The 26771-nt window shown below is 34.9% G+C and overlaps 1 protein-coding gene across 1 annotated transcript in view; it reads left to right on the top strand.

Annotated features, from left to right (window-relative positions):
* Window positions 1–26771, top strand: part of LOC132375389 (uncharacterized) — a 249143-nt gene that overhangs the window by 219086 nt on the left and 3286 nt on the right. The window contains 1 exon segment of the mRNA XM_059940637.1: window positions 13492–13651. Coding sequence (XP_059796620.1) covers window positions 13492–13651 — 160 coding nt within the window.

Genomic DNA, 26771 nt, shown 5'->3' with positions numbered 1-26771 from the left:
GCAAAATATGTGGGTGAAGAAAAACAAGAAAAGTAACAAATATAAGGCAGTATAAAAAGTGCTAGGAAGACTTTTCACTCTGTTGATGGTTTCCTTTGCTGTGCAGAAGCTTTTTATTTGGATACAGTCCCACTTGTCCTAATTTATTTTTGTTGCCTGTGCTTTTTAAAAGTCATTTTTATATCCATGAAATTATTGCCAAAACCAATGTCATGAAGCTTTCCTCCTATATTTTTTTAAAAGAAATTTTGCAGTTTCAGGTCTTATACTTGTCTTTACTCTATTTTGAGTTGATTTTTGTGAATGGTTTTATATAAGGGTTATTTTTTTGCATGTGGATATCCAGTTTTCCTAACACCATTTGTTGAAGAAACCATCCTTTTCTCATTGTGTACTCTTGGTACCTTGTTAAAGATCAGTTGATGAGCATGCATTTATTTCTGGACTCTCTAGTCTGTTCTATTGTTCTATTGTGTGTATTTATGCCAGTACCATAGAGTTTTCGTTACTGTAGCTTTGTAATATAATCCAGCAATTCCACTTCTGGAGATTTATTCAAAAAATTGAAATCAGGATCTCAAAGAAATATTAGCACTCCCATTTTTATTGCAGCACTATTCACAATAGCCAAGCTGTACAGACAACTTAAATGTCCATTAGCAGATGAAAGGGGAAAAAAATGTGGTATATATTTACAATGGAATATTGTTCAGCCTTAAAAAAGAAGGGAATCCTGAATTATGTAACAACATGGATGAATCTTGAGGACATTATGCTAAGTGAAATAAGCCAGTCATCAAAGGACAAATACTGCATGATTCCACTTAAATGAGATATCTAAAAAAGCAAAGTCACAGAAGCAGAGAGTAGAATAATGGTTGTCAAAGGCTGAGGAAAGGAAGAAATAGGAAGTTGCTATTCAACAGACATAAAGTTTCAGTTATGCAATATGATTAAGTTTTAGAGATCTGCTATACAATACTGTGCCTATAATTAACAATACTATACTGTGCACTAAAAAAATTATTAAGAGGGTAGATTTCATGCTAAGTATTTTACATAATTTAAAAAAAAGTGCTAGGAAGAGGTCAACATAGGAGTCTCTGGGAGCATAGAGGAAAGGAACCAACCCAGGTCTGGAGGTGCATAGGGACAGTAGCCAAGTGCTTCGGTTGAAATATAACACTTGAATAAGTTTTGAAGGTTTAATATAATTTAGCTAGAAGAAAAACAAGCATGTTTACAGGTGAAGGAAAGAGGTATAAGAACATGTTGTTATGAGAAAATATATTTGTCAAATCAAAAGTATTTTAATATGGCTGGAGTATAGGATATAGGGTGAGGGCAGTTGGCTGAGTTGAAATTAGAAATGTAGTCAAGGACCAAGTGAGAAAAGTCTTGAATATTGTGTTCTGGAGCTTGAATTTGTTCTAATAATAAAGTGCAAATATTGAAAGATTTTAACTGTCTTTAATTTTAGGAAGATCACTCTGCTCATAGAAAAGAAGATGAGATTTAATAGTGACCAGGTTGAAAGCAGGAACGTCTAGTTAGAAAGCCATCTTAATAGTTTAGGCAAAGAGTGTCAAAAGCCTTAACTAAAGAGAATGAATGACACAGGAGATGGACAGTTGAGCCATATCTAAGAAATGGTTAAGTGACCCAGTATAACTACTGGGCTCATTGGAAGGTGAAGGAAAGGATAACATTTAGTAGAACCTTAAGTTTTGGAGTTGGGCAGATGGGTGGATGACTGTAGTATTCCTAGAGATAGGACACAGAGAGTAAACATTTAGAGGAGATAATGGGTTAAATTTTCCCTCAGATTGACCTTGAGATATCTTTGATATTGACAAGGGAAAATATATCATAAGACGTTAGTATAGATGAGTATAGAGCTCAGAGAAAACAGTATAGACTACAGATTTGGGTGGAGGAAGCCTTGAGTTTCATTGCTTTGTAGGGTAGAGGCTAGATTGCAGTGGGCTGAGTGAAGGACACGGAGTCAAGACTTTCCTCCAATTCTTTTCACAAAACCATGATGCAAATGGAGAGTGGTTGGAAAAAATTTTTTTAAAAAGAGTGGCTTTTAATATGGGTGTGGTTTGAATATATTAACATGCATAGATGAAAATTCTAAAAGAAGGAGACATATGGAAGATGTCTAAGCAAGGGAGGATGATTGATTGAGCAAGGTCTCTGAAGACCCGAGGTTGAGTACATGTGATGACAAACCTTGGATTTAGGGAAAAAAGTCTTATCTCTTGATGTGATAGGTAAAGAGATAAGGACAATTGCAAATGCAAGCACATTTGATAGCCATTATTATTTTCTATGAAATGGGAGGTGAATTCACTCAACTTTTCCTTCAGTAGACTGATCATTCTCTGATGGGGCCCTTTGGTCACTAACATAGGGGTAGTAAATTTGCCTAATTGTCAGGGGATCCATGTTGTTTAGGCACAGTCTTGGTTTATATTTGGACATGTCAGAAGCACTGCATGTCATCTTTCCTGAGCACTTATGTTCCTGGGGAAGGGAAGAAAGTCTTCCCTGATCATTCAGTTTTCATTTGATCACTAACTTGTCGTGTAGCCTTAGGCAATGATGTTCACTTGCTGGATTTTAGGCATTTTCTTGTGTAACACGTATGTGTGGATCTTACAAGAGGCTCTACATGAAGTGTAACTCTACTACTTAATATGACTAGAGTTTCCTAGAGGGGTTAAAGAAATAAAATAGTGTATCATGTTGTTTAGATTTTTGTAGGATTAAATAAATGATCGGGTCATGGTAGGTCTCCTTCATTCCCATATCACTATATCTCCTCACTTAAAATAAGATAAGTGTTTACAACGATGCTTTGCTTGCTCCAAAGTCTACATTTTTATTATCAAGAGTACTTGTAAAGTATAAAAAAATGCAAGCACAGAATTTATGCACCAAATAACTGGGATTTAATCTTTTGCTACCTAAACAAATAGTTGTTTGCTTTAAAATAAAACAGAAAGATTACCCCATGGGGAAGGGTTGATAGGAGGAGTGGGAAGGTCTGTAATGGATGAAGAAATGATTAAGGGAAGAGGAAGTGTCCAGACATCATAGAGAATGAAACTAAAATAAAATTCAGGAGGAATAAACAAGTTTTGCTCACTGTTTCCCCCCAGCCCCTCACTGTCTTTGTGCTTAACCTGTCTTGTCAGAACTAGGCATGCTCAGTAACCGTAAGCAGGTTTTGTTTGTATTTTAGAAGCAGATGCTCTTAAGAGTCCTTTGGATGATGATAAATTTACAGTTGTATCCAACAGGGAAAATACCTGTATTTTCCATACGAATAAATAAAGTCACTCCAACATGTCCGCTGAATAATTCTCTCTTTACTGATATTTCTAAACTATCTTATTCTGAGATGGTGGAGAGCTGGGCAGCCCAGCTCTTCTATGAAGCAAGCACTGTCACCATCAAGGGCATCTGGTCAATGAAATGGCATTTCGCTCTGACATAAAAGTAGGCAAAGAGACACAGAAATCATAAGAACTCATCTCAGTGAAAAATCCCAATATGGATCTGTGCATGTTGACTGATTTAGGTTAGCATTCCTAATCCAGATGTTAAAGCAACACTCCTAACTCTTCCGGGCTTTTGAATCAGTGCTGTCAAAACGTGATAACACTGCTGGCATAAAAGATCAAGGCTGTGGTGCAGGGAGAGCATTAATAGAGCATTTTGTCTAGCTCTGGGCACCAGAAGCTCCACATTATGGGGACTGGCTGTGTAAGCTCCAGATTGGACCCTGTTGAGTTTGGCTGATTGGATCTCATTTCTCCAAGAGCCTGAATAATTTCTTGCTGAAGTGTTTCTACTAGAAAAATTCTCACTTTCCATAGCTCTAGGAGAAGAATTGACCAGGATGCTGGTTCCTTGCCTCTGTGCAAGGAGGTTCTTGATCTGGGTGTAATTACTTTGACTGGATTTTGTAGCTGTAAAAAAAGCATTGATCTTTTTAATGGTTTTCCTTATTATAGTAAGGATATGTTATTTAGTAAAAAAATTGAAACTACTGAAAAGAATCAAAAAATAAATTAAAAGCATCAATAATCTCACCATCAAAACAAAGTATTGTTAATCTTTTGATAAATTGATTTCAGTATTTTCCTGTGTATATTTATTTTTACAAAGTTGAAATTGTACTGTAAGTATAACTTTATATGTTGATTTTTATGTTTGTTTTTGTTTTTTTAAATTGAAGTATAGTTAATTTATAATGTGTTAGTTTCAAGTGTATAGCAAGTGATTCAGTTATACATATTTTTTTCAGATTATTTTCCATTATAGGTTATTAAAAAATATTGAGTCGAGTTCCTTGTGCTATAAAGTAGGTCCTTGTTGTTCATCTATTTTATGTATAGTAGTGTGTATATGTTATCCCAAATTCCTAATTTATCCCTCCCACCTCCCGCTATCCTCTTTGGTAATCATAAGTTTGTTTTCTATGTCTGTGAGTCTATTTCTGTTTTGTAAATAAGTTCATTTGTATCATTTTTAGATTCCACACATAAGTGATGTCATATGATATTTTCTTTCTCTGATACATGTTGATTTCAAACTTAATGTTATATGATATTTTCATGTTATTTCATGAACATACAATGCCTATACAATATTTTATACCATATAAGCAGTATAAAATATATAAATATTACTTTATTCCTGGACAATAGATTATTTTCATTTTTGTGCATCTTATAAATAATCCTGATGAACATCTTAAGCCTCAGGGTCTTGTCCCCATTTTCAATCATTCTTTGAATAGGGTCCTAGAGACCCAGAAATTCTGGTTCAGAGAGTTTGATGTTTCCAAGACATTTGATAACTATTGTGAAATTATTTTCTAGAGAAGTTCTATAGAGTTATGCCTCCACAGCCGTGCATGAGGAAACTTAGCAAGTCGTGTTCACATCATGCGTTAACCTTTTATAATCTCATGAAAGAAATGAAATCTCATCCTTTTCTAAATGTGCATGCATCTTCTGTCACTAAATATTCTCAGTATGCTTATCACCCATTTATATTTTCCTCTTGTGTGAATTGCCTTTTAAGTGTCCTTTTGCCTTTCTTTCTATAGAGTATTTAAATGTTTTTCTTACTGAGTTATATGAGTTTAATATATAATATATAATAACAGTATTAATGCTTGTGGATATTTTCTCCATTTGAAAATTATCTTTTAAATTAATTTTTTTTATTTTGAAAAAAATAGATATCTATAATTCATATACAGTAAAGTCTTTTGATCAGTTTTATGACTTTAAATATCTCTTAATCAAAAAAAATCTTTCCTCATTCAGAAATTTTACAATTATTTGCTTCTATTTTTATTAAGTTGGACATTTTTTCAATAAATTCCTTATCATAAGCTATGTAGAATTCATTTGATGTAGATAGTGTCAAGATCTAAATGAGACATCCTTTTATTTTTTATTTTTCGGGTCTGTTCTTTAAGTTTGTATTACCTTTAGATATTAACTGTTTTGCCATTTTATCTTACTGGTTTTTCTTTTAAATAATTTTAATTCATCAGCTTATGTTTTGGATGTGATAGAGTTCTTCTTTTCTAGAGTTTCTTTTTAAAAATTTTCCTTTTTACCAAACTTTTATAGATGGTCATCTACAGGCATTGGCATAAGGGAGAAACTCTAATGACCACCTATACCTCTCAGACTCTTTACTGCATATTTAGCTTTGCAACGTTCTTCATAACTCTTCCAAGTAAAGCTTCTATTGATTTTATATGGATCCTTTAACTCTAAATTCTTTATCTGAATAGTCCAAAAGATCTATAGGCTGCACACATATTTTTTGTAATATGCAGAGAATGAGAAACCACAATTTAAATGACAGTTAGATTTGTTTAAGCTTTTATATTCCTGGAAGCGGTACACAAATCTGAAAGACTGGTACTCAAGTTAATTAGTATTGGGGGTGCTGATGTCTTCTTGATCATTGTCTTAATAGTTCTGAATAGCCTTATAAGTTTTAGCTACTGTCATTTATTACTTAGGAAAGTTAATTTAGATTAAAATAAAGACAGATTTTGATGAGAATATTATGAGCGTATTCATTGTCTAGGGAATATCTATAAGATAATCAAAGATTTTCCACTTCTGAATCAATCTTCTTTACAATTTTCCTTACTAAAGGCAAAATATTATTTACCATGTAAAGGAAAAAGTTCTAAATATTGCTAAATAATTTTCATCCCTCTTAAATTGTCACTGAGTTATGGGCACTCTATGCCCTGATAGGCAGAAATGGACTATGTACATTTTGATATGCTTGTATAGGAATAGAGCTCTTTAAAAGATTCGGATGCTACATTGTGTCAGCTCCAGTAAACTGAAAGATTGTAACCAAAATGGCTCATTGCTTTGGGTCCAGATCAATTCACTGATCGCCCATTTGCCAAAAGCCCATCAGTACCCTCCCTCTGTTCCTCATAACCAAGCTCTCTGATGTGGGCGGTTGACTTCATGCTATATCCTGACTCCCTTTCCATCTTTTCTTCTGCAAATAGAAGGGTCTATTTCTACTCCAACTCTCCCCATCTATAGCTGCAAGAAGCTGGGTCAGAGATAAACAGAACATTCCTTGACATGATATTCTCTTATAAGAATAAAATAAAAGCTGGTCAGTTAAGTCTAAATTGTTAATCAGTCATTTGGTGAACTGGGTTTTGGTAAATTAACCTGCTTCTGTACCTCTAGGATAAAAGAAACTAAACTAATCTACTGGATCTCCTTTTATTTATTTATTTATTTATTTAAATCCAGAGCTTGTGGGAAAGTGGGTATGTGAGTTCTGACCAATAGCAAGTAGGTGTTAAGACAGTACCTGAATGAGGTGACAATGTGTGGATTATCTTGTTGGCACAGTCCAAATTCATGGTTTGGGCTTCTTTTAGGCCATGGGGACATGAAGTTACCTTTTTCACTTCCATGTAAGTACTTGCACCTGATAGCATAATGCGTACAAGCCAATGTTATTCTCCACTTCTCTGCCTTAGCATTATGTATAATCTCTAAAAATCTTCCTGAAGCATTTTCACTATACTTATCACTAAAACACTTGAACAAACAAATAATCAAACAAAAAGAACAACAATTTTGGTTTGCTGCCACAAGCCAATGAGGATTACATGTACATAAAATGGTATGTTAAACTCTGAACCATATATTTTAAATGTAACATCAGTAGTCAACTAAAAATGAAAAAGAACTATAGAGGCAAAATAACTTGAAACTCTGGACTGAGGACTGAAGGCAAGATTGTTAACTCTAGAATTCACCAGTCTCCTCTCTGGACCCAGAAAAGTGGCTGGAATACAATGTACACACAACTGATATGTGTTCGATTAAAAACATGAACAAATAAATGAATACAATATCTACGTGATGAAGATACACCTTCTCTTTCAGATAAAATGGGGCTCACAGGCTGTATGTTCAAATGACACTAGCTCCCAAGTGTTTTTTATTTTGAACTCATCCAGAGTATAATGAAGACATGTGAAAAGGTACACACATGGCTCTCATGTGTGTTAATTTGATTTATCCACGTGATCAGGATAGGGTTTTAGTTTGAATTTTTTGGCAACAGCCAATTTTTAAAAAATACAGCGCAGTGTGGAAGGAGAAATTTTAAAGGGTCAAGATTATGCACATAGCAGAGGAAATGCAAAACACTTGGGCACTGTATGTAAGAAATCCAAAGGACCTTGGGAAGTGCTGACCACATCATAGGTGCAGAATGATCTCTAGCTCCCCTCTCGCCAATACTCAATTCCACTGTCCCAATCCCTATACGCCACCTCCCTATCTGAGTAGTCTTTTCTCTTTAATGATCTGGTAAGTAGGTTAATATGTGGCATGCTTAGATGCTCAGAACAGCAGACGGATTTCTGGTGATCTTGGACACGCTTGTGATGGAGCTATCATCCTGCAGCAGCACAAATGATAGAAGGTGTCTCAGCCTTAGGTCTGGGTTAAGTGCTTGAGCAATACCTTTGCTATCGATGTTGATCATGAGACCAGGACCTATTATCAGCCCTGTGCTTTCTCAGTGGCTAAGACCTCACAGATTAGTTTGATTTGAGAAAACACTGCCATAAGTTCTTCTAGTTCACTTACTCTTTATAGTTTAGGTTTCCCTAGTAAACCTGATCCATCTACATAACCTAATTCCCTCAATGCAATATAAGACAGTATGAACTCGTAGAGCTGATCCTTGTGGTCATGAGAAAGAATAGAATCCTAACCCTAACAAATATATTATTGGCTCTCATAATAATTTCAGGATCTCCACGTATAGGTTCAAAAAACTTCCATCACATGCCATACAAATCAGCAAAATGGAGATTACAAAGAAAAGTTTTAATGTTTTCCTTTTATCTACTGAATAGTAATTTTTGTCGTGTCCTGAGCACTTACTGTATATGCCAACCCTGGTTTGAATACAGTATATAGATTACCTCACTTAAACCTCAGACTCATTCTGTGATTCAGGACCAGTTACTGTTATCTCCTTTCATATGAAGAAATCAGGCCTTCATGACTTTAAGTAATTTGCCTAAGGTTGCAACTCCTATCTTTAGGCAGTCTTTGCAACTCCCAAAACTGCAATATTACTTCTACGTCATATTTCTTAATTTTTTTAACAATAAGATTACTTAAAATTCACATCTGTGGTTAATTTTTGCCTAATGAATGGCTGTGATGTGGTAGTTCAATATCTGGCTTGGATCTTGGCTCTGTTACTTACCAGCTGTGTGTCCTTTGGCAATAGTTTAACCTCTCTGACTCTCTTTTGTTTATCTTTAAAATGTGAGTAGTAAAATCAAACTTAAACCTTGATCTGCTCCTTTGGAACAAGTTAATTGATTTAAATTGTATATTTCTAACAGATTTGTAATTTAGGCAGCTAAGTTTAGTTCTAAAATTTAGCTCTTTCAAGATACATATGAATTTACTTAAGCAATTTAGAACTTTCTATTAACTTTGACAACTCCACATATATATGTCAATGGGACTTCCAAATTGACATTCTGAAAAGAAACTCATTGTCTTCTCTCCAGATCACCTCTTCATGTAGGGTTCCCTTTCTCAGTAAATGCTGAGATCACCTATCCAGTTCTGAAGAAAGAAAGAAGGAAGGAAGGAAAGAAGGAAGGAAGGGGTTTCCTGTATCAGTAAATGCCAAGATCACCCATCCAGTTCTGAAAAAAAGAAACAAACAAACAAACCTGGGAGGTGTCCTCAAATACTTTCTCTCTCTCACCAAACCTTCTCTCTCTCATACAAACCTTCTCCAGGTTCTGGTGGTTCCTTAGCTCTTGAACTAGTTCATCTCATTCTATCCATAGGGTCCTTTCCCTGTCCAATATGCCCTAATCTCTCCCATGACTTACTGTAACATCAGCCTTCAACTAGTCTTCTTATATTCCCTCTTGCCCCTTTTAATCTATTCTCACTGTAACCAGAATCATTTTTAATTAAAAAAAATCTCTTCTTGCTTTAATGGCTTCTATTACTCTTACAAATATGAGGTCTCTTGATTGGGGCCATGCCTTCCCCACATTGTACAACCTTAATACTCTATGACCTCCCCATCACTCTGTGACCTCCCCATCACTCTGTCATGAGGGCTCCTTTCCACCTCCTTCCAGGAATCTTCCCCTATCCCCTCCCCTACTGGTTGCACTTACCAAGTACTTGGCATTTGATAGGCACATGTGAATATTTGCTGACCAAGTAAATACATGAATGAGGAGTGAATGAGGAGGATGATTGTCCCTGTACAAACATGAGACTACACATGCATTGAAGGATACACACTTCATAACTAGAAACCTGTGACAGGACTGTCTCTGGAAATGGTGGTGCAGGGATGGGGGTGGTTCTTCACTATTTCCCATTGCGTGCACATTTTTATTTTCTGAGTTTCTTTTTTCCTTTTACTAAAATTACTTTTCCTTCTTTATTTTCTTTCTCTTCTTCATGGCTTCCTTGTATTTCCCTTTTTCTCCATTTAGTACAAGTTCATACCAAAGCCATTTGGATTTTAATTACTATTAAACAGAATGGTGACTGCTCAAGTATTTCTAGAAAGCCAACCAAAGCTTTCTCCATACATACAAGCACTTCAGTGTCACACCTCATCTAGAGTGTTCAACGATTCTGCTAAAGAATATTTGTATTTTAGAAAAAAGTTTAAAATATTAAAAAAAAGAATGAATGAATTTTAGCAAGCATATGCTTGTCACTCTATAAGAAACTTGACTGTTTACACGTTGTCTATTCAGAGCTGTACCTGCCACAGTCTAATGTATTTACACCAGCAGGTAAGTAGTTTTCAAACTTAAATCATAAGCACATTGACTACAATATGTATAAAGCCATACTGCTGAAATCTTTTGTAACTTTTGGAGTTAGAAATAAGCAATCTTATTTGATTCTTCTTCATTTTTATACATTTTTTGAATTTAGAGCTATTTTAAGTTATAGCTTCCATCCTTTTCACGACCCTTAAAATACTATATTAGCTAAATGTTCACACTTGTCCTTTTTAGCTTGAAAAGAAATGTCACGTGCTAGGTTTCTGTAAATGACCCACATTCAGATGTGAACCAAACATAATAGCTTCTGCCATTCACCAAGCAGTGAATTGCTTCAAATGTAGGACACAGGGCAGAGGACTTTGTAAATTACTTTGTTTCATTGTCCATCACCAGAACCTGTGGCAGAACCTATTATATTATCAAATGAATTACAGAATTATCAACGTTCAATTTATTTCTAAATTTTGCATATATGACTATGACCATAGACTATTTTCTCCTTGTTTGTGTAAGCTGGCTCTATAGAGCTGAGAAATATGCTAAAAACTAATAGAGGTTGGTAAGTTGACTCATTCACAACCCATAGTGAAGCTTTTCACTGGGAAATGCCACTCAAAATGGCAAAAAAAAAATTAAAAATCAAAATAAAATGTAATTGACCTTCATACAGCTTTCCATATTCCAATGTGCCATTTTGTTCTCTGTTAAAGCATTTGTTTACCATCCTGTAGATCCTGGCTTGGAGGTTTGTATAATTATTCTTTCACACAGAATGAAGGAGATGTAAAGAGGAGACAGACATTTCCTGGGCAAAAGAAGCAGAAGCTAGCAGAAACAGGGCCGTGATTCCTAATTAATTCAAAGTTAATTGCATTGTTGATAATCCTGCACTTAAAATCTTCATATAGAAAATGTTTATGGCAGCAAATTGACAGTAATCTAACTGCATTAAATCTTACCACCATTAAGAGAAAAAGATGAATGTTACATTAAACAAGCTTAAGAGAATGGTAAAGCCTAGTTCTTGTTTAATAAGACAACTAGCAAATCATTCAAACAGCTGACCTAGAATCTCCAAACATAGTAAGAATAGTAGTTGTATTTCAAGATGGCACCAAGCCATATGGACCATCAGAGACGCCGGGTGGCAATTTTGCTTTTTCAATTGTTTCTCAGTATCCATGGAGGATTGGTTCCGGGTCCCCGGCAGATAAGATGCTCAAGTCCTGTAGTCAGCCTTCCAAATACTGGGGTTCCACCTCCTAGGATTCAGTGAACTGTAGAACTGCGGATTGTGTATTAAGTTTGTGATACATGATTGGCTGAACCTGTGGATGTGAAACCCAGACATAGGAAGGGTGACTGTATATTTATTGAAAAATATCCGTATGTAAGTGGATCTGAACAATTCAAATCCATGTTGTTCAAGGGTCACCTGTATTTAGAATCATCTGTAGATTATTTACAATGCCTAATACAATGTAAATGCTATGTAAATAGTTACCTGTGTACAGCAAATTCAAGTTTTGCTTTTAGGAACTTTATGGAATTCTTTTTCAAAATTTTTTCAATCCCTGATTTATTGAATCTGTAGGTATAGAACCTGCGGATACAGAAGGCTGACTGTATTTCCACTATGCGATGAAAAATAGTTGGGGGGAAAAAAAGACACATGCATCTTAGATGGCAAGAAGGGTCAAAAAAATCTATTTTACTATTTTGGAAAGGATCTAGTTAAATGAAGATATGTGTTGTGTCAGTTATTTTCACTGAAGAGTCAGATGATGGAATAAAATGAACTTTGGAGTTAACTCTGAGTTTAAATTCTCTCTCTGTTACTTATAAAGAGTAAGACTAACTTTTGATTTTAACATGTAAATATGTAAATGACAGGATTAAGGTAAAGCTAGGTAACACAGTGAATGTGAAATTACCATTATAATAGGAAAGCAATACATTTAAATTTTATTATCTAGACCATTTAAAGCAAAATATAATTATCCTGATCATTGAAAGAAAATACTTAAAATTCTCCACACCGTGTAGAAAGACATTTCCATGTGATCATTAATTATCTTGATAGTCTAATTTATATTTTGGGCATCTTGTAAAAACTTACTTCTCAAATGGGTAAGTTTATTGTGTTAGTGTGTAATGTGTAAGTTTATTTACTGTGATGCATTAGGGTTCTTGATCTGGCCTACAGACTGTTAGTGGCACAATTCTGTCTTTCTTAAACTGGTTCCAGGCAAACATGGTCAGCCAAGTGTCCACTAAGTCACAGGATAAATATGATATTTCCCCAGAGTTTTAATTTTACTTAAACTTTTACAAAAAACAAACATTATATTAAAACAAATATACTGATAGATTAGGGATAGAATACACATTTTCTCTTCTCTGAACTTAGAGGTAATTTATGGAAAAGTTTTATAAGCATTGGCTTAATTAATGTTTATAATACTCATCTAAATGTTACTAATGAAGTATTAATATTTTTTAGTAAGATACTTTGTTGTCACTTTATCAATATCACAAGAAAAGCAATGCTTTTCTAAATGAATATTTGGAGTTGTTTTGAAAAATGGGAAAAGATTAAATGAGTGGTTCATCAGGTTAGATACTTCACCAGATTTGTCCATTTATTACTCACGTTGTAAAGCAACCAACCAAGCAAAACCTCTGTGCTGACTGAGCTAGTGGCATGACTCTAAAACCAACTTGCTGAGGAAATATAAATCCAAACTCAAATTTCCTTTGACAAATCCCTTACATTTGAACTAATTTGGACACTCATATACAAACTAATGGCTAAATATTTCTCATTTTTCTACAGTCTATAACTTAGAATCAGACATAGTAGGCTTCTAGGAGATAGCTGTAAAACTTCCAAATTGTTGTTGTTGGATTATGATATCTAGCAGAGAAAATTCTTAAATCATTTCTGGAATCTTAGTCAAATGATTTCTGAAAAAGAAAGGGGACTAGTGAATTAAATACATAGAAATTTATAAAAGAAACAAAGTGTTTAACATTTTTGGAAAAAAAGCAAACAATATTTGGGAAAAAAAACAGATAACAAATGATTTTGCTTTTAGATTGCACAATGATTCCTGGATATTAGACGCATTTCAGCGCATCCACAGTGAAGAAACCAAGTTTTTTATACCATACGATTTGGAGATTTCCAATCAGGAACTAAGCTATATAGTAAAAAGATCTGAGCAATGGAGAGGACTCAATGGTGAGAGAAGGAAGGTGAGTTGGTTTGAAGTAGATTTGTGTTTTGACTGCACAAAAGAAGCTCATTCTGTTAGCATATCAGCCAGCTGTTAAATTTTCTCACATTGTTTTTGAAGCCATTTACTATTGTATTTGATCGCCACCACTGTACAAATCTTGCCACTCAATTGTAGGTTGATTTTTTTATTAGTCGAAATGAGGAGACATGACCAGATGGTACTTATAGTTCAACACTCTTATTTTCTTATAAAAGTATTTATTGATACCTGCCATATACATATGTGTGTGTATATATATATATATATATATATATATATATATATATAATATATGGCAAAATTACACAACGGTTATGAAGAACATAAAAGAATGAGTTTCCACACATGACAAGATTTTCAGCTTTAAAGTGACTTTGAGTGAACAGGAGGAAAGGGATATTATTTCTGCCTTTCTCCTTTGATGCTTTTGTTAGTCAGTCCGCTAGACTAATTTCCCTCTTTCAGGAGAAATCTCCTTTGCCTTTTCATTGGCTTCACCGGCCTCTTATGTGTTAGCATCTCCCAGGGTTCTGTACTTGGTTTATTCCTTGTCTGACTCTCCACACTGTCCTTTGATAAACCTCCTTTCAAACCGTGTCTTCCATCCGGCTGAAGATGATCAAATACGTGTCTCCAGAATACACCTCCTTTCTGAGTTCCCCCAAAATACAATCCAGCAGCCTACTTGATATCTCCAGATGAATGTCCCAAATTTACCTAAAACCTAGTATGGTCCAAACAAAATCGACTTAATTAGTTAATTAATTAATGCACACATTTTACCTGTGCCATTTACACTTCCATAATCTCTGTACTTGGCATTTTCATGTACTCTGAATCACAAAGATCTAAAACTCAGAGTTTTTCTAGTCTTTTCTTTGTCTTCCTTAATAACTCCTCTTCTCTATTCCATTTGCTACTACCTATGTCTACTACCTATGTCTAGGACCTAGTACCTATGTCAATACCCACCTTCTGAATGACAGCCATACTTTGCCAGTGGCTTTCTCTGCCTTCAATCTCATGCTACAGTTGCCATGTTGTTGCACTGTCCATGAATTCACTCTCCTCTCTTGTCAAAATAGTATTTCTAAAATGCAAGTCTGACCCTGCAGTCCCCTGTCATAAAACCTTCAATAACTTCATACTATTGTGTGTTTGCCGTCTGGTCTGATTCTTTTCTACCTCTCCAGTGACATCTCCTGTGTGCTCATCTCTCCCATCCTTTCTCAACATTCCTCTTACCAAATGCTTCTTAGCAAAATATGAGGAGGCCATATAAAAATATGGATAATTTGCTAAATATGTCATACTGTTTCACATTACCGTACATTTCTCTCTGTTTGGAAGGACAGCCTCCCAACTCCTCACGTACCACCGGGCAAACGAATTATTCTCTAGGGCTCAGTTTGAGTGTTTTCTCAGTGGAGCTGCCAGAGAGAACCATCTCCTTTTTGCTAAAACTGCCTGTTTTACTTGACCTTTCCAGCATCTAACACACAATCTAGGGATTAACTCCCCGTGTGTCCCTCTTCCTCTTTAGACGAAGATCTTCTTGTGTAATAAACCAATAGTTTCTCCATCTTTGTGTCCTCAATCCCTAACAGGGTCTGCAGAATATAGTACATTTTTATTGTCTATTTTTTCAATACATAAAAGAATGTGTGCATGAACCATTGAATTATTAAACATATTTAGTCTGCCCGTATAATAGACATAAAATCCAGCTCATCCTGTTCTCTACTTGATAGAAACCTAAACATTAGCTTTAAAAAAAAATTCCACATGGGTTTACTAACAATATACTCAATATGTCTTGAATTCTGTTAATTTAATAATTAGTTTGAAATTACAGTAGACATTTTCAAGACCACTGTCCTTGACTTGAAGTAAAACAGTTTTTACTTTACCTTATATTCATTTTGGTTTCTTCTTCAAAAATCCTTGACTAACAGCATACTTTTTAAAAGGCCGAAGTGGTTGAAATGATCCTAAAAATCAAGCCAAGAGCACTTTCTCTCTAGGATAATTTCGAAGTGCCTGTTCATTTTATTTTGTCATTAAGTTTCACAACATGGAAGTTTAGATATTTGGAAGGCAACCAAAGTTAAGTACCAAAATGATTTGAGTTGAACAAGAGAATACAGAGAAAAATAGAGAATTATTTTTATTTTAGCTAGAGAAGACAGAGAATGAGAGATGGGGGAGAATGGGAAGAACAGGAGGAAAGAGAGGAGAAGAGGGAGGGAGGGAGAAATCAGCTAGTGCTTAAGTGCTAGAAGGAAAATTAAAGGAGATTGTGAAATTCCTTAATTCTTTAAAATTAATATTTATTCTCGTCTTTGTAAAATGGCTTAGCTGACACGTGAGGGACAAGAGTGGAACTCAGGGAGAGAGTGTCACTTGAGCTTGTAGCCCATCATGCTGACTGTGTGCACACATTCAAATCGACCAGAGAAAAGACAATTTGATTAAATGTAACCAAAGTAAACGATTTAATCAAAGGCATTTGTGTCTTAAGTAAAATATTTTGGCTTAGATTCTGTTGAGCCATTAACAGAAGCTGATACATCTGGATGAACTGCTGCTGTTCCTTTCACAACACAGACTCAGCATCCATCAGTGATGAGACTCATAGAGATGTTTATGCAACTCATTTGAAAATCTGTAGAACACCTGTTATTTCTTGCTGTTGGGGTGATGTTTGTTAAACACACAGAAACATTCTCAAAGTTAAATGATAGACATATATATTTTATTTGTTTGTCACATCTCTTCATGACCTGGTGTTTATACCATGAAGCCTTTCTCTTCCTTGTGATTAATTTTTGTATGTTATTTTTCTTAACTTGTTTCATGTTTGCTTGTCTAGTTTATTTCAATAGGGAAGCAGGGTAGCACTGTTGAATAATTGATGTACTGATTTCAAGATATTATACCAGTTTAATTGAGAGCAATCATCTATAATCTAAAATGCTAAATTAAGAGTGGAGTGGACATTTTAATATAAAAGTATTTCAAGTAAGTAGTCTAGAATTCTTGTGCTTTAAAAATTTGATCTAGATATTTGCCATAGTGCTAGCTATTAAGCACGTGCTTCTCATTTTTATGCTGTGGATTAAAAATTGCCACATAAATGGACACTTTATAATATGCTTAATTTCATTTTATTAAATTGATAAATGCAAAAGCACAGAATACATTTAGAGTATGATGAGAATTTAGGATTATTGCATTTTGTAATTGTTATATTGTTCATACATACAATTTATCGTTTGTGCAAAGACAGCCAGATGATAATTCCAAAGTATTTTAGCCATTTTTTTGAGAAGGAAAAGGTCACTTTCAGTAGTCAGAAAAGACATCATTCTATTAAACTAATTTGCCTACATGCAAATTTTGTCATTTTTACCTCATTAACTATTTATCATGGAGTAAAAAAATATATATTCATGAAGGGGCAGCTCACAGCCTGATGGAGCTGGAACTAATATTTTGCGACTCTAATGATTTTTTGCATCCTTAATTAGATAGCATAAGGTTGATATGATTAGGTCAGGATGTAGTGTTTCTCATTAAAATACATTTTAGAAGCTGTATTCATAATCTGCCCTTGCAATTAAATAATGAGCCTATGAATTTAATATTATCGACCCAATTATTATCCCATGCAAACGTATACCTTTAATAAATTTGTGCTGTAGGACCTTCATTAGCAACAGAAGAAATGATATTTCTAGGTACATAGATTGAATGGATATGCTTCAACTTATATAATGGTTTTAACCATTATCGGGAAGCAAAGCTTCAGTACTTAGGCATTTAATTCCAAAACGTGCCTTACTATTTGTTGAAGACTAATTTACATTGTAATTATTTTCTTAAAGAAACTATCACTTTAGAATGGACTATCGAAGCTCATAGAATTAGCAGGATGCTAGGCGGAGTTGGAGAGTTAGGACAGTTGTGCATCGTGGGACAATGGAGTGTAAATTTAGAGATCCAGTCAAACAGTGTAACTGGAAAGTATAACTAAAAAGTCTATTACTTGAGTGTCTGTATCATCTGAGAACTACCATATGCAATTAATGAAGATGAATATTTTTGTTGTATGTTAGAATAGTTTTTATTAAGGGATGGCTGTACAGTGGAAATATGTAAGATACTCTGAGAAGGAGCTGCCCACCTCTTATCATGAATGTGTACATACAGGGAATCACACACACATAGAAACACACCCTGTTCTCTTATCCTTGCTATTTATCCACTACTTTTGTGTACTTGGGTAGGGACCGCAACAATTGAGTTATTTAGTTCATTCTTGATGAAATTCTATTATGAAGGTTCTATACAATTTATAATTTTTAATAAAAGGAGATGATTAAGAAAACCTGAACCTACATTTACCGATGAATTACTAAGGAGGTAAAACTAACCATTGTTATTGACACAGAAAATTGCGGGCATTGTGTTGTGGTACGACTGCCGCGTTTTCCTGGAAGTATTACTCATCTCTACTTGGGGAATACAGCCAGGGAGTGCAGTGAAAGCTTTGACGTGGGTCATAAATTGCAAGGTGGCAGCAAACAGAAAAAATGGAAGCATGTTGATGGGGGCTTGAGGTGGAGACACTTGATAGATTTTTCCATGCAAAAGTCTGTATTCAGAATCTGTCTTTGCAATTAAATAATGAGCCTATGAACTGAATATTATCGATCCAATTATCATCTCTAAGAAAAAGGAGACAGTGAGTCGAGGTATAGTGATAGGAAATACCAAGCAAGTCTGAAAACTGAAAGCAATTTGTTTTGTCTGGAACAAAGGACAGAAGGATGGAAAGAAGGAGGGAGATCAGCCTAGAGAGGTAGACTGGAAACTAGGAAAGTGCACACTAGTCAGGACTACATATTTATCACAGGCAGTGGGAAGCCATAGACAGTTTTAATAAAAAGAAGTAACTCATTCGGTTAAGACTTTGAGTTGCCTTTGCATTGAATTTTATAAATTGCTTATTTTAAAGCTGTAACTAATACTTTCGCTTCTTGGAAAGTAAATAGCTTAATGCACTCTGTCTAATACATGCTTCAGTTTTCCATCATTAAGAGCTGTTTATTCATGAAAGGTCCAAATGATCCATGGCATTCTCTAACTCTCCAGTCAAATCCCACAGTCACTTATGGATTGTGTTTATGTGTCATCCCATGTTCATCATCCTGTGCTGCAGCCGAGGGACAGGTCCAAGGCTTTGAGCATTTTACAAGCTTGGTGGGGACTTGAAAGTAGGTGAGGATAAACAACATGTCAGAGTGGTGACCACCAAACAAAGAAGACTTGAATCTTGTTGGTTCAAAGCACAAACAGGCTGCTCTGAGTCTAGGAGGTGGGAAGCAGGGTCTAAGTCAACTAGAGCTGAAGAGCATCTTCAGTCCTGATAGCAGGAGAACACACGGTGGGCCCTGAAACCATCTACATGGAACCCTTCCGGTCCCTGACTGTGATCCCAGTGGACTTTTACACTTACAGCCTTCACCCGTTTCCAACCGTCTGAAAGGCACTGAATTAAGTGTCCACTAGTAAGAAATAAGAATCTTAGGCTCCAGAACAGAATCCTTAGTGAAAGAGACATGCAGCAATGCAGGATGGTACATGAACTGTTCTTTGTTGGGAAGGTAGTAGACTAGGTGTTAAAAACATTGCTGCATTCAAGAAGAACATTTTTTTTTTTCCAGTAAAGAATGTCTCTTAGGGACTTGAGTGAATACAGCTTACGATTATACCTAAATTATCTTAAATAAAGAGGTTTCTGCTCAGTAATAAAATATCTATTCTGAACTCCATATCCAAGGTTATTTTCTTCTTGCATTGAACAAATTCCCAATTCTAAAGAAGCATGAAGACAGTTATCTTTTAAAGGTTTTTCTATAAATGTAGACTGTAATTAGAACTAGCCACAGCATATAAGTTCCAATTCTTGTGCAATAAAAAGATTGATATTGATCTAATTGGAAAATATAAATCTTAGCTACAGTTTAATATATATATATATATATATATATATATAAGAGGATAATTTTTAAAAGGTACATGACAACTGACATTTTGGCTTTGTTTTTTAAATCATGGTAAGCAAGGAGCAGAGCAAATTTTTCTGTGTTGGTATGATGGTTTTGGTTAATTGATATACTTTTCTCCTTTCATCTTTTTTTATCTCTGAACTTCTGGGATGTTTGTTTATAACTTACCCAATATGTTGTTAAACTTTTGAAAGATCATTTGGGCATGGAGAGATTGATCTCTTCTATGAAGTGAAAACGATAGATAACGACTAAAGAAAGTAATAACTAGGAGCTTTCTGAAGATACCTCAAATGTTTGTGCTTTAAGATTGCCAAAGACTTATTTACATTTTGCTAAGTACTTTCCCCCTTGATTCTAAAATCATTTCTATTTGAAGTGAAGTGTAATCCATATGTTTTTGATTCATTAACACTTAATTTGTTAGCCGCCCTTTACTGGAGCGCTATATAGCAGCTTTTTCATCTTTTTTATAAGCTTATTTTCTTCAGACACAGGAAATCAAGTTTTTCTAAGAGTAAACAAACTTAAACTCAAAGAGACATGAGAGAGTTTTGTTTGTAACAAAGCACCTATTAGCTTTGAACTACTTCTTTACTCAGTACGCAAATTTCTTCTTTAGCGATCCCTAAGAATCCGATACATTTGTAATTAACCAAGACACAATACACAGCTTCCTGTTTTATTATTTACTGAATTTTTCGACTATCTTACTCTAATTTCTCTTCATGATAAAACAGCCAACTACTAACATATTAATGAAGAAGTCATTAGTGATAGTTATTTAATTGCCATATTATTATTTATTCTTATTAATAATGCAGGAGCTACTTATCTTTTAATAATTATGTGGTGTGAAATTAAATTTCATGTGAGGCATTAAACAATGTCTTTCTTTTTTCATTGGAAGTATAATGTTCTTTACCAGGAAAAATGAAAGTCAAACACTTTTTCGCATCTTACTGTTTTTTGAGAAACACAAGTTTTCCAACGTTACTTGCATTAGTATAGGTTTTAATGAGACTAAAATACAACTCTATCGAAATACAATCTTGGCTATTCCTCTTTGTTCCTTTTACTTATTTAGTTTCTATAAGGTGTTCTTTGGACTTTTAATAGTCACAAAGCTTGGATAAATTAATATTGCAAAAGTGTCACCACAGCATTACTACTTGTTCAGAGAAATCATTTGTTTGACTCTGAACACTTGCATTTTAGTAGGTCAAAGAGAATTTTTAAAATAATTCTTAGAATTTAAGTAATATTTTTTAGGAATGAAGGGAGCAAATAAATAGCTATTACTGTGACTCGGTCTCTAATGTCAAGCAATTTATATGTTGGTTCGTTTACTTCTCAGAGCAAACATAGGGGTTTGTCATTACTCCCATTTTGCAGATGAGAAGATTGAGGCTCAGAGAGATGAAGTAACTTTATTTATTTATCCATCCATTCATTTATTCACCACTTTTTTATTGATCATCTTTTTAGGAAGTATGTACTTTTCTTAGGTGCAAGTGAAAGTAAGTTAAAAGAGTGTCTCTTTCCTTGTAGTCCAGTAAGGAAATAAATAAGTGAAAATATAATATCAATACATTAAGCTAGTGGAATAATAGAGCTATTTGCTGGATATTATTGTGGTACCTTCAACAAAGATAGTATTAACCCATTTGAAAGGGCCATTGAAGATCTCACACTGTAGAAGATGATTGAGATGGGGATTTAAGATGAAGAGTAAGTAGTCCAAGGACAAATTGGCCACCAAAAGAAAGGATGCTCCAAGCAGGGGATAAAATGTTACAATATTTTGGAGCACAGAAAAGAGTTTAGCAGATACAGGTAATAGGGACCACTAAGACTGGATAAACAGGCAAGAAAAAGACTCATACTGTATTAGTATCTCACTTCCTGTGTCCATTCCAAAACCATCATTCCCAGTATTTCAATATGAACTGGTGCAGAAATGACCCATGAAAGACTGTAAAGTGAAGTCAAAAGTTACAAAGATATACATAAAGTTGTCCAACTGGTTAGATCTTCCTTTGATCTTCTTTGTGCTTTTATAAATTTCCTATTAATTTTCACAATGAATACATGTTATTTTCACAATTAGGAAAAAAAAAGACCTATAAAGTGCTCTTGGAAAGGGAAAAATATCAGGCACAATTTAAAATCCTTTACAAGCCACAGTCTTGTACCATTTCGGAGCATCCATTATGCAGAAAGAATATGAAACAGACAAAACCGGCAATTCATGTTACGCTCACAAACAGGTGTTTCAGTCATGACAATCTGTCTGCTGCATCATGGCCTTATGGTCTATCTTCAGACTGGGAGGAAAGAAAATCCCAGACAGTATCAATGTTGTACGAACATATAGGCCAACATGTTTACAGCGTGTCTCCTGGTCCATTCTGACTGATATCGTTCAAGTTTGGGTGAAACGTGCACATTGCTTACTTTGGTGGCAGAACCTGGTCACACTTTGTTTGTCCTGATGAGATTTGGTTGGTTGTTTCTCTTTATCCACATTTCCTCCCTTCCAATTAGGAATGCAGTTTGGTTTCCATTGTCACTGCCAACAGCAGCAGTTGTGCTTTATGCCTTGATTAGGTTCTAAAATACAGCTAAGCTGTTGTGACTCTTCCTGCTGTATGTTTGGCAGCAACAAGAGTCGCAATGCGGGGCTCCAAGTGACTCATGCTGCCATCTACATTTAGTTTCTGGTTTCCAGGCTGGTCCCTTGGCTTCTTCTCAGGCAAGCTGTTGGAAAAGCTCTCATTGTCACTCTACAACCTGTCACCAGGTTGATCTATGACCCATTTATCTCTTTGCTTAAGAAACTTGCTTATTTTTAATTTCTTGCTATGAAAAACATGTTTCTGGGTTGTTTTGTTATTGTTTTTGTAAGTATTTCATGATTTATCAAATAAATAAAGTCTGCCCTCTCCAAAGTTTGGATCCTTCTAGAATGCCTTCAAACCTTTGGTTTTTCATATTTTGCTGATATTCCTTTCCAGGCCTCTTCTAAGTATCTCTAGTCACATATAAAATCTTGAACAATAAGCTTATTTTTTTCTTTAGGATGAAATGAGATATGTCACTAAGTTTATTTTTAAACAAAGAATGCAATTTTTAACTAAACCCTCAGGTTTTTTTGAGATTTATATAATGCTTTAGATATTGCAAAGTCTGAAGGGAAGGACAAGAGAATCTAAGTACAGGAAACTAACTACCCTTGACCAAGAGGGAGTTGGTTTCAAACTCTGAGGAGTCTACATGGGAAAACAGTGACAATCTAATCTGGGATAGAGATACTGATACATGCCATATGTGCATTGGTTCAAATCAGACCATTTCTTTGTATCATGTATTATCAAAGGAATTTTTAATATAAAAACCAAATTGTCCCTGTTGACAATTTCTTTTAATGTGTATACCCTTTTAAAATCTGTCCTTCTCATCTCTTAATTTCCATCTTATTCCTGTATACCCTAGGAATAAGCTTTTAAAATGCCTTTTAAAGGAATTCTTGGGCATCCCTTAAAATATAGCTAAGAACTTCACAGTGGTCAGCAGACTGTAGTATGATAAACATAGAGTTAAGTAATGAAAGTCTTACTTCATTATTTTAAAAGATTTTTTTTTTGCCTCTTTAAAGTGGGTAAAATAAACTTTAACATCTTTATTAAGATGCAGTTTACATACTTTTATGTCCACCCATTTAAAGTGCCCAGATCAGTGGTCTTTATCATGTTTACAGAGTAACCTAATTTTAGATCATCTTCATCACCTCAAATACTATCATGGAAATGGAAACATGAATTTAAAAGTAAAACTCATAAAACTTGAGATTACTGGGAATTAGTTTTTCTTTTTAGATTCCAGTTTAAGGAACAAAATTCCGGGTACTTAAGGTATACAGGGCAGATCTGGGTTGACTCTAGAGAGTTCAACCTAATATAACCCTCTCAATACCTGGATATTTGCTTTTCCTCAAATATACACTTAACATTTCTAACTCTAGGCCCTTGTAGTGTGTTTCCTTCATGGAGTCCCCTTCCCCACGATCTTGTCCATTCAAAATCCTCTGCATTTCAAGGTCAGGCTGGATACCAGCTCCACCATGAGGCTTTCTGGGATCTGCCTGACCAATCCAACAGAAACCAACTTCTCCATCTGCATGTGTTCAGACAATTAAGAACTTTATATTGATCGTATTCTGATCATATTTTATGTTTTTCACTGAATGTCATTTCTTTTCTTACTATTCAAAAGCTCCTTAAGTTGTCCTGTTTCTTCAGGATATCTGCTTCCCTCCCAAACCTAGGATAGGAACTCTCACATAGTAAACATTCAAGTAATGTTGACTTGAACTGAATGTGCCTGTGCAGAGGCCTGCTTCCTCATGAGGACACCATCTCTGGTTCTTCTCTGTTTGGCTGGATGGTAAGGATTGATAAGCAGGAAAGAATCACCTCTCCTGCCAACTCCCATGAGTCCTCAGGTAGATTCCATGGAGACAAAAACATACATTGCTGCTCCCTCACCTCTTTCAAGAAATCAGATCACTATGTAGGACATTTGGATACTCAGAATTTATGACTCTGTATGTACATATAGTCTATATTCTCTCTTTTCTTTTAAACATGAAGAACACAAGCAGTCTTTTTTTTAATCCCCCCTAAGATTTTTTTAAGGGATTTTAGAGCAACATAGCCTGGAGGACTTTGACCCCAAGGTTCAATAATAAATGCCAAGAAAAGAAAAAAAGTTATTAATGGTATTAGTTGTTTTTTCCTCTTGAGCCTCATATAATGCTTATGATAGTCTATTGCTGCATACCATTCAATCACGTAAGAGGAAAGGACACTGAAGATCATCAGGGCTGAAAGAGAACTGGTTCTGTTATGATAACAGTGTTTTTCTGAGAATCGTTTTATTGGCTATAGCTTTAGGGTCACTTCAAATATCAAAATTTTGTTAGGACTTTTTTCTCTTCCTAAAAGAATGTAGGGTAATTTCAGTCTTGTAACAGACATATTCATTATTTGTAAGCGATGGTGGAGATTGACCCAATGAACAGTTTAATATCATCTTCTTCATTACCATACCTGGAAGGGAGTTGTTATTTTCTGCAATCCTTAAACGGATAAGCAAACTATTTCACCAGAGTCCAGGAACGGTCATGAAGGAACAGTGCACTTTACTGAAATTTTTGCCACACTGATGAAAGCTTCATTGTCATAAACTAATGTAGTTGATTGTCCTCAGGATGGTTTTCCATGTTCAGCAGTAAATGCTGCAGCTCTATTTGCCGTCTGTTTTTCTCTATTTCTCCAAGATCATTTGTGTCTATCAAGAAAACTGCTGAGAATTCATTGAAGGAAAGTCTGTCACCAAGGGGCTGGCATAAACAGGAGTGAATGTTCAGAGTTTCTGTCCCATTTGCAGTGCTAAATATTCTTGATTCTTGCTGGCAGGATGTGCCACATACGCCGTATCGTGCACCCTGATTCACCTTACAGTGTAATGCATTTGCCTCCTCTTCACCAAGAAAAATTCATATCACATATAAGCTCAACAAATAAAATGTGATATTCAGTTTTCTGGGGGAGTAGCATATAAACACCAAGTGTTTCTTGAGTTTGTTGTTTTGTTTTGGTGTAGGGATCCCATACCCAAGATCTTATCTACTTGATGTATTGAATTTACAGAGAAGGCAAATCACCTACTCTCTGCATGAATCAATATTAGAGGAAAGTTTAGTTTTTAACGCTAAGTGGAAATTTTATGGCTAAACCAAGTCACCTAACAGTTTAGGTAGTGGTAATCCTTCCTTCCTTCCCTCCTTCCTTCCTCCTTCTCTTCTTTCTTTCTTTTCTTCATTCCTCCCTTCCTCCCTTTCTCCCTTCCTTCCTTCATTCTTTGAAAATTCTATGCATAACCACTTTCTTTTTGTTGGGCAGAAACCAAAGATATAACACATAACCCTCATGCATAAGGAGTCTACTATGATGATGTTGGTAATGGCTATACATTTTTTGAAATGATCCTGTCAGCCACTGGTATTTCCCATTTTCAGTATTCAGGAAAATTGCCACTAGCAAATTTTTTAAGAGGAATATAATGAGGAAACATGATGGCAGTAGCTAAACAGTTGAATTGAAACACTTTTTATTAATTGTGTCTTCCTCCAGACTTAGCCAATCCTGACATTTTTGAATGTGCAGTATAATGGTGGAAGAGGCCTTTGTGTTTACATTTGTTTCTTAAGCCTAATCATTATGAGTTCATTGGCTTAACAAATGATAGTCTAGACAGTGTAAATAGATAAATTGGTTTTTCATTAATAGATATATCAAAAAGGGCATAAATATGATTTTCACATGTTTAAAAAACACGTGAACCTCAACAAATGTTTCTTTATGTAATTCTTCTATGCTGTTTTTGATGAAGGTTTCCCCAGCCCCAACTAAATTTATAATTACATCCCAGTGATTAATGAAGCAAGAGAATTTTGCTGTTAGGTAATTAGAATGAAAGGGAATGTTTATATCTGCCTTGATTTTTGGTGTTTTTTTTCTTACCTTATACTGTAAGAGTGTTATACAAATGTATAGATGAGAATATTTGCTTAACAAGTCAGAGTGTAGAAGGATGATCATAAGAAATAAAACTTCTCTAGAGAGGATATGCCTTTTCCTTGGCTCTTTTGTTATTATTTTTAACCCAAAAGATTTTACTGCTATGATCTAACAAACAGTTCTTTAAATATCTCATGGAAATATAATCAATTTGTAGTTTTTCACTTAAAACATTAAAAGGAATGATAGTACCTCATGTTAGTATCATACATGAAGGTCTTTAACATGTTGTCAACATTATTTTATTTGTTCCTTAGAGAAACCTTGAGGTAATAGGATCAGACAATTTCATAGGTGAGGGAAATTAGTGAGACTCAGAGAGATGACCTGTCCATCATAATAAATGTCACATCCAGGGCTAAAATCTGGAACGTTTTGC

This window comes from Balaenoptera ricei, chromosome 11 (genome assembly GCF_028023285.1).
Source record: "Balaenoptera ricei isolate mBalRic1 chromosome 11, mBalRic1.hap2, whole genome shotgun sequence".
Classification (NCBI taxonomy): Eukaryota; Metazoa; Chordata; class Mammalia; order Artiodactyla; family Balaenopteridae; genus Balaenoptera; species Balaenoptera ricei.
Note: the sequence above shows the minus strand (reverse complement) of the source record. Positions and strands in the feature narration are given on the sequence as shown.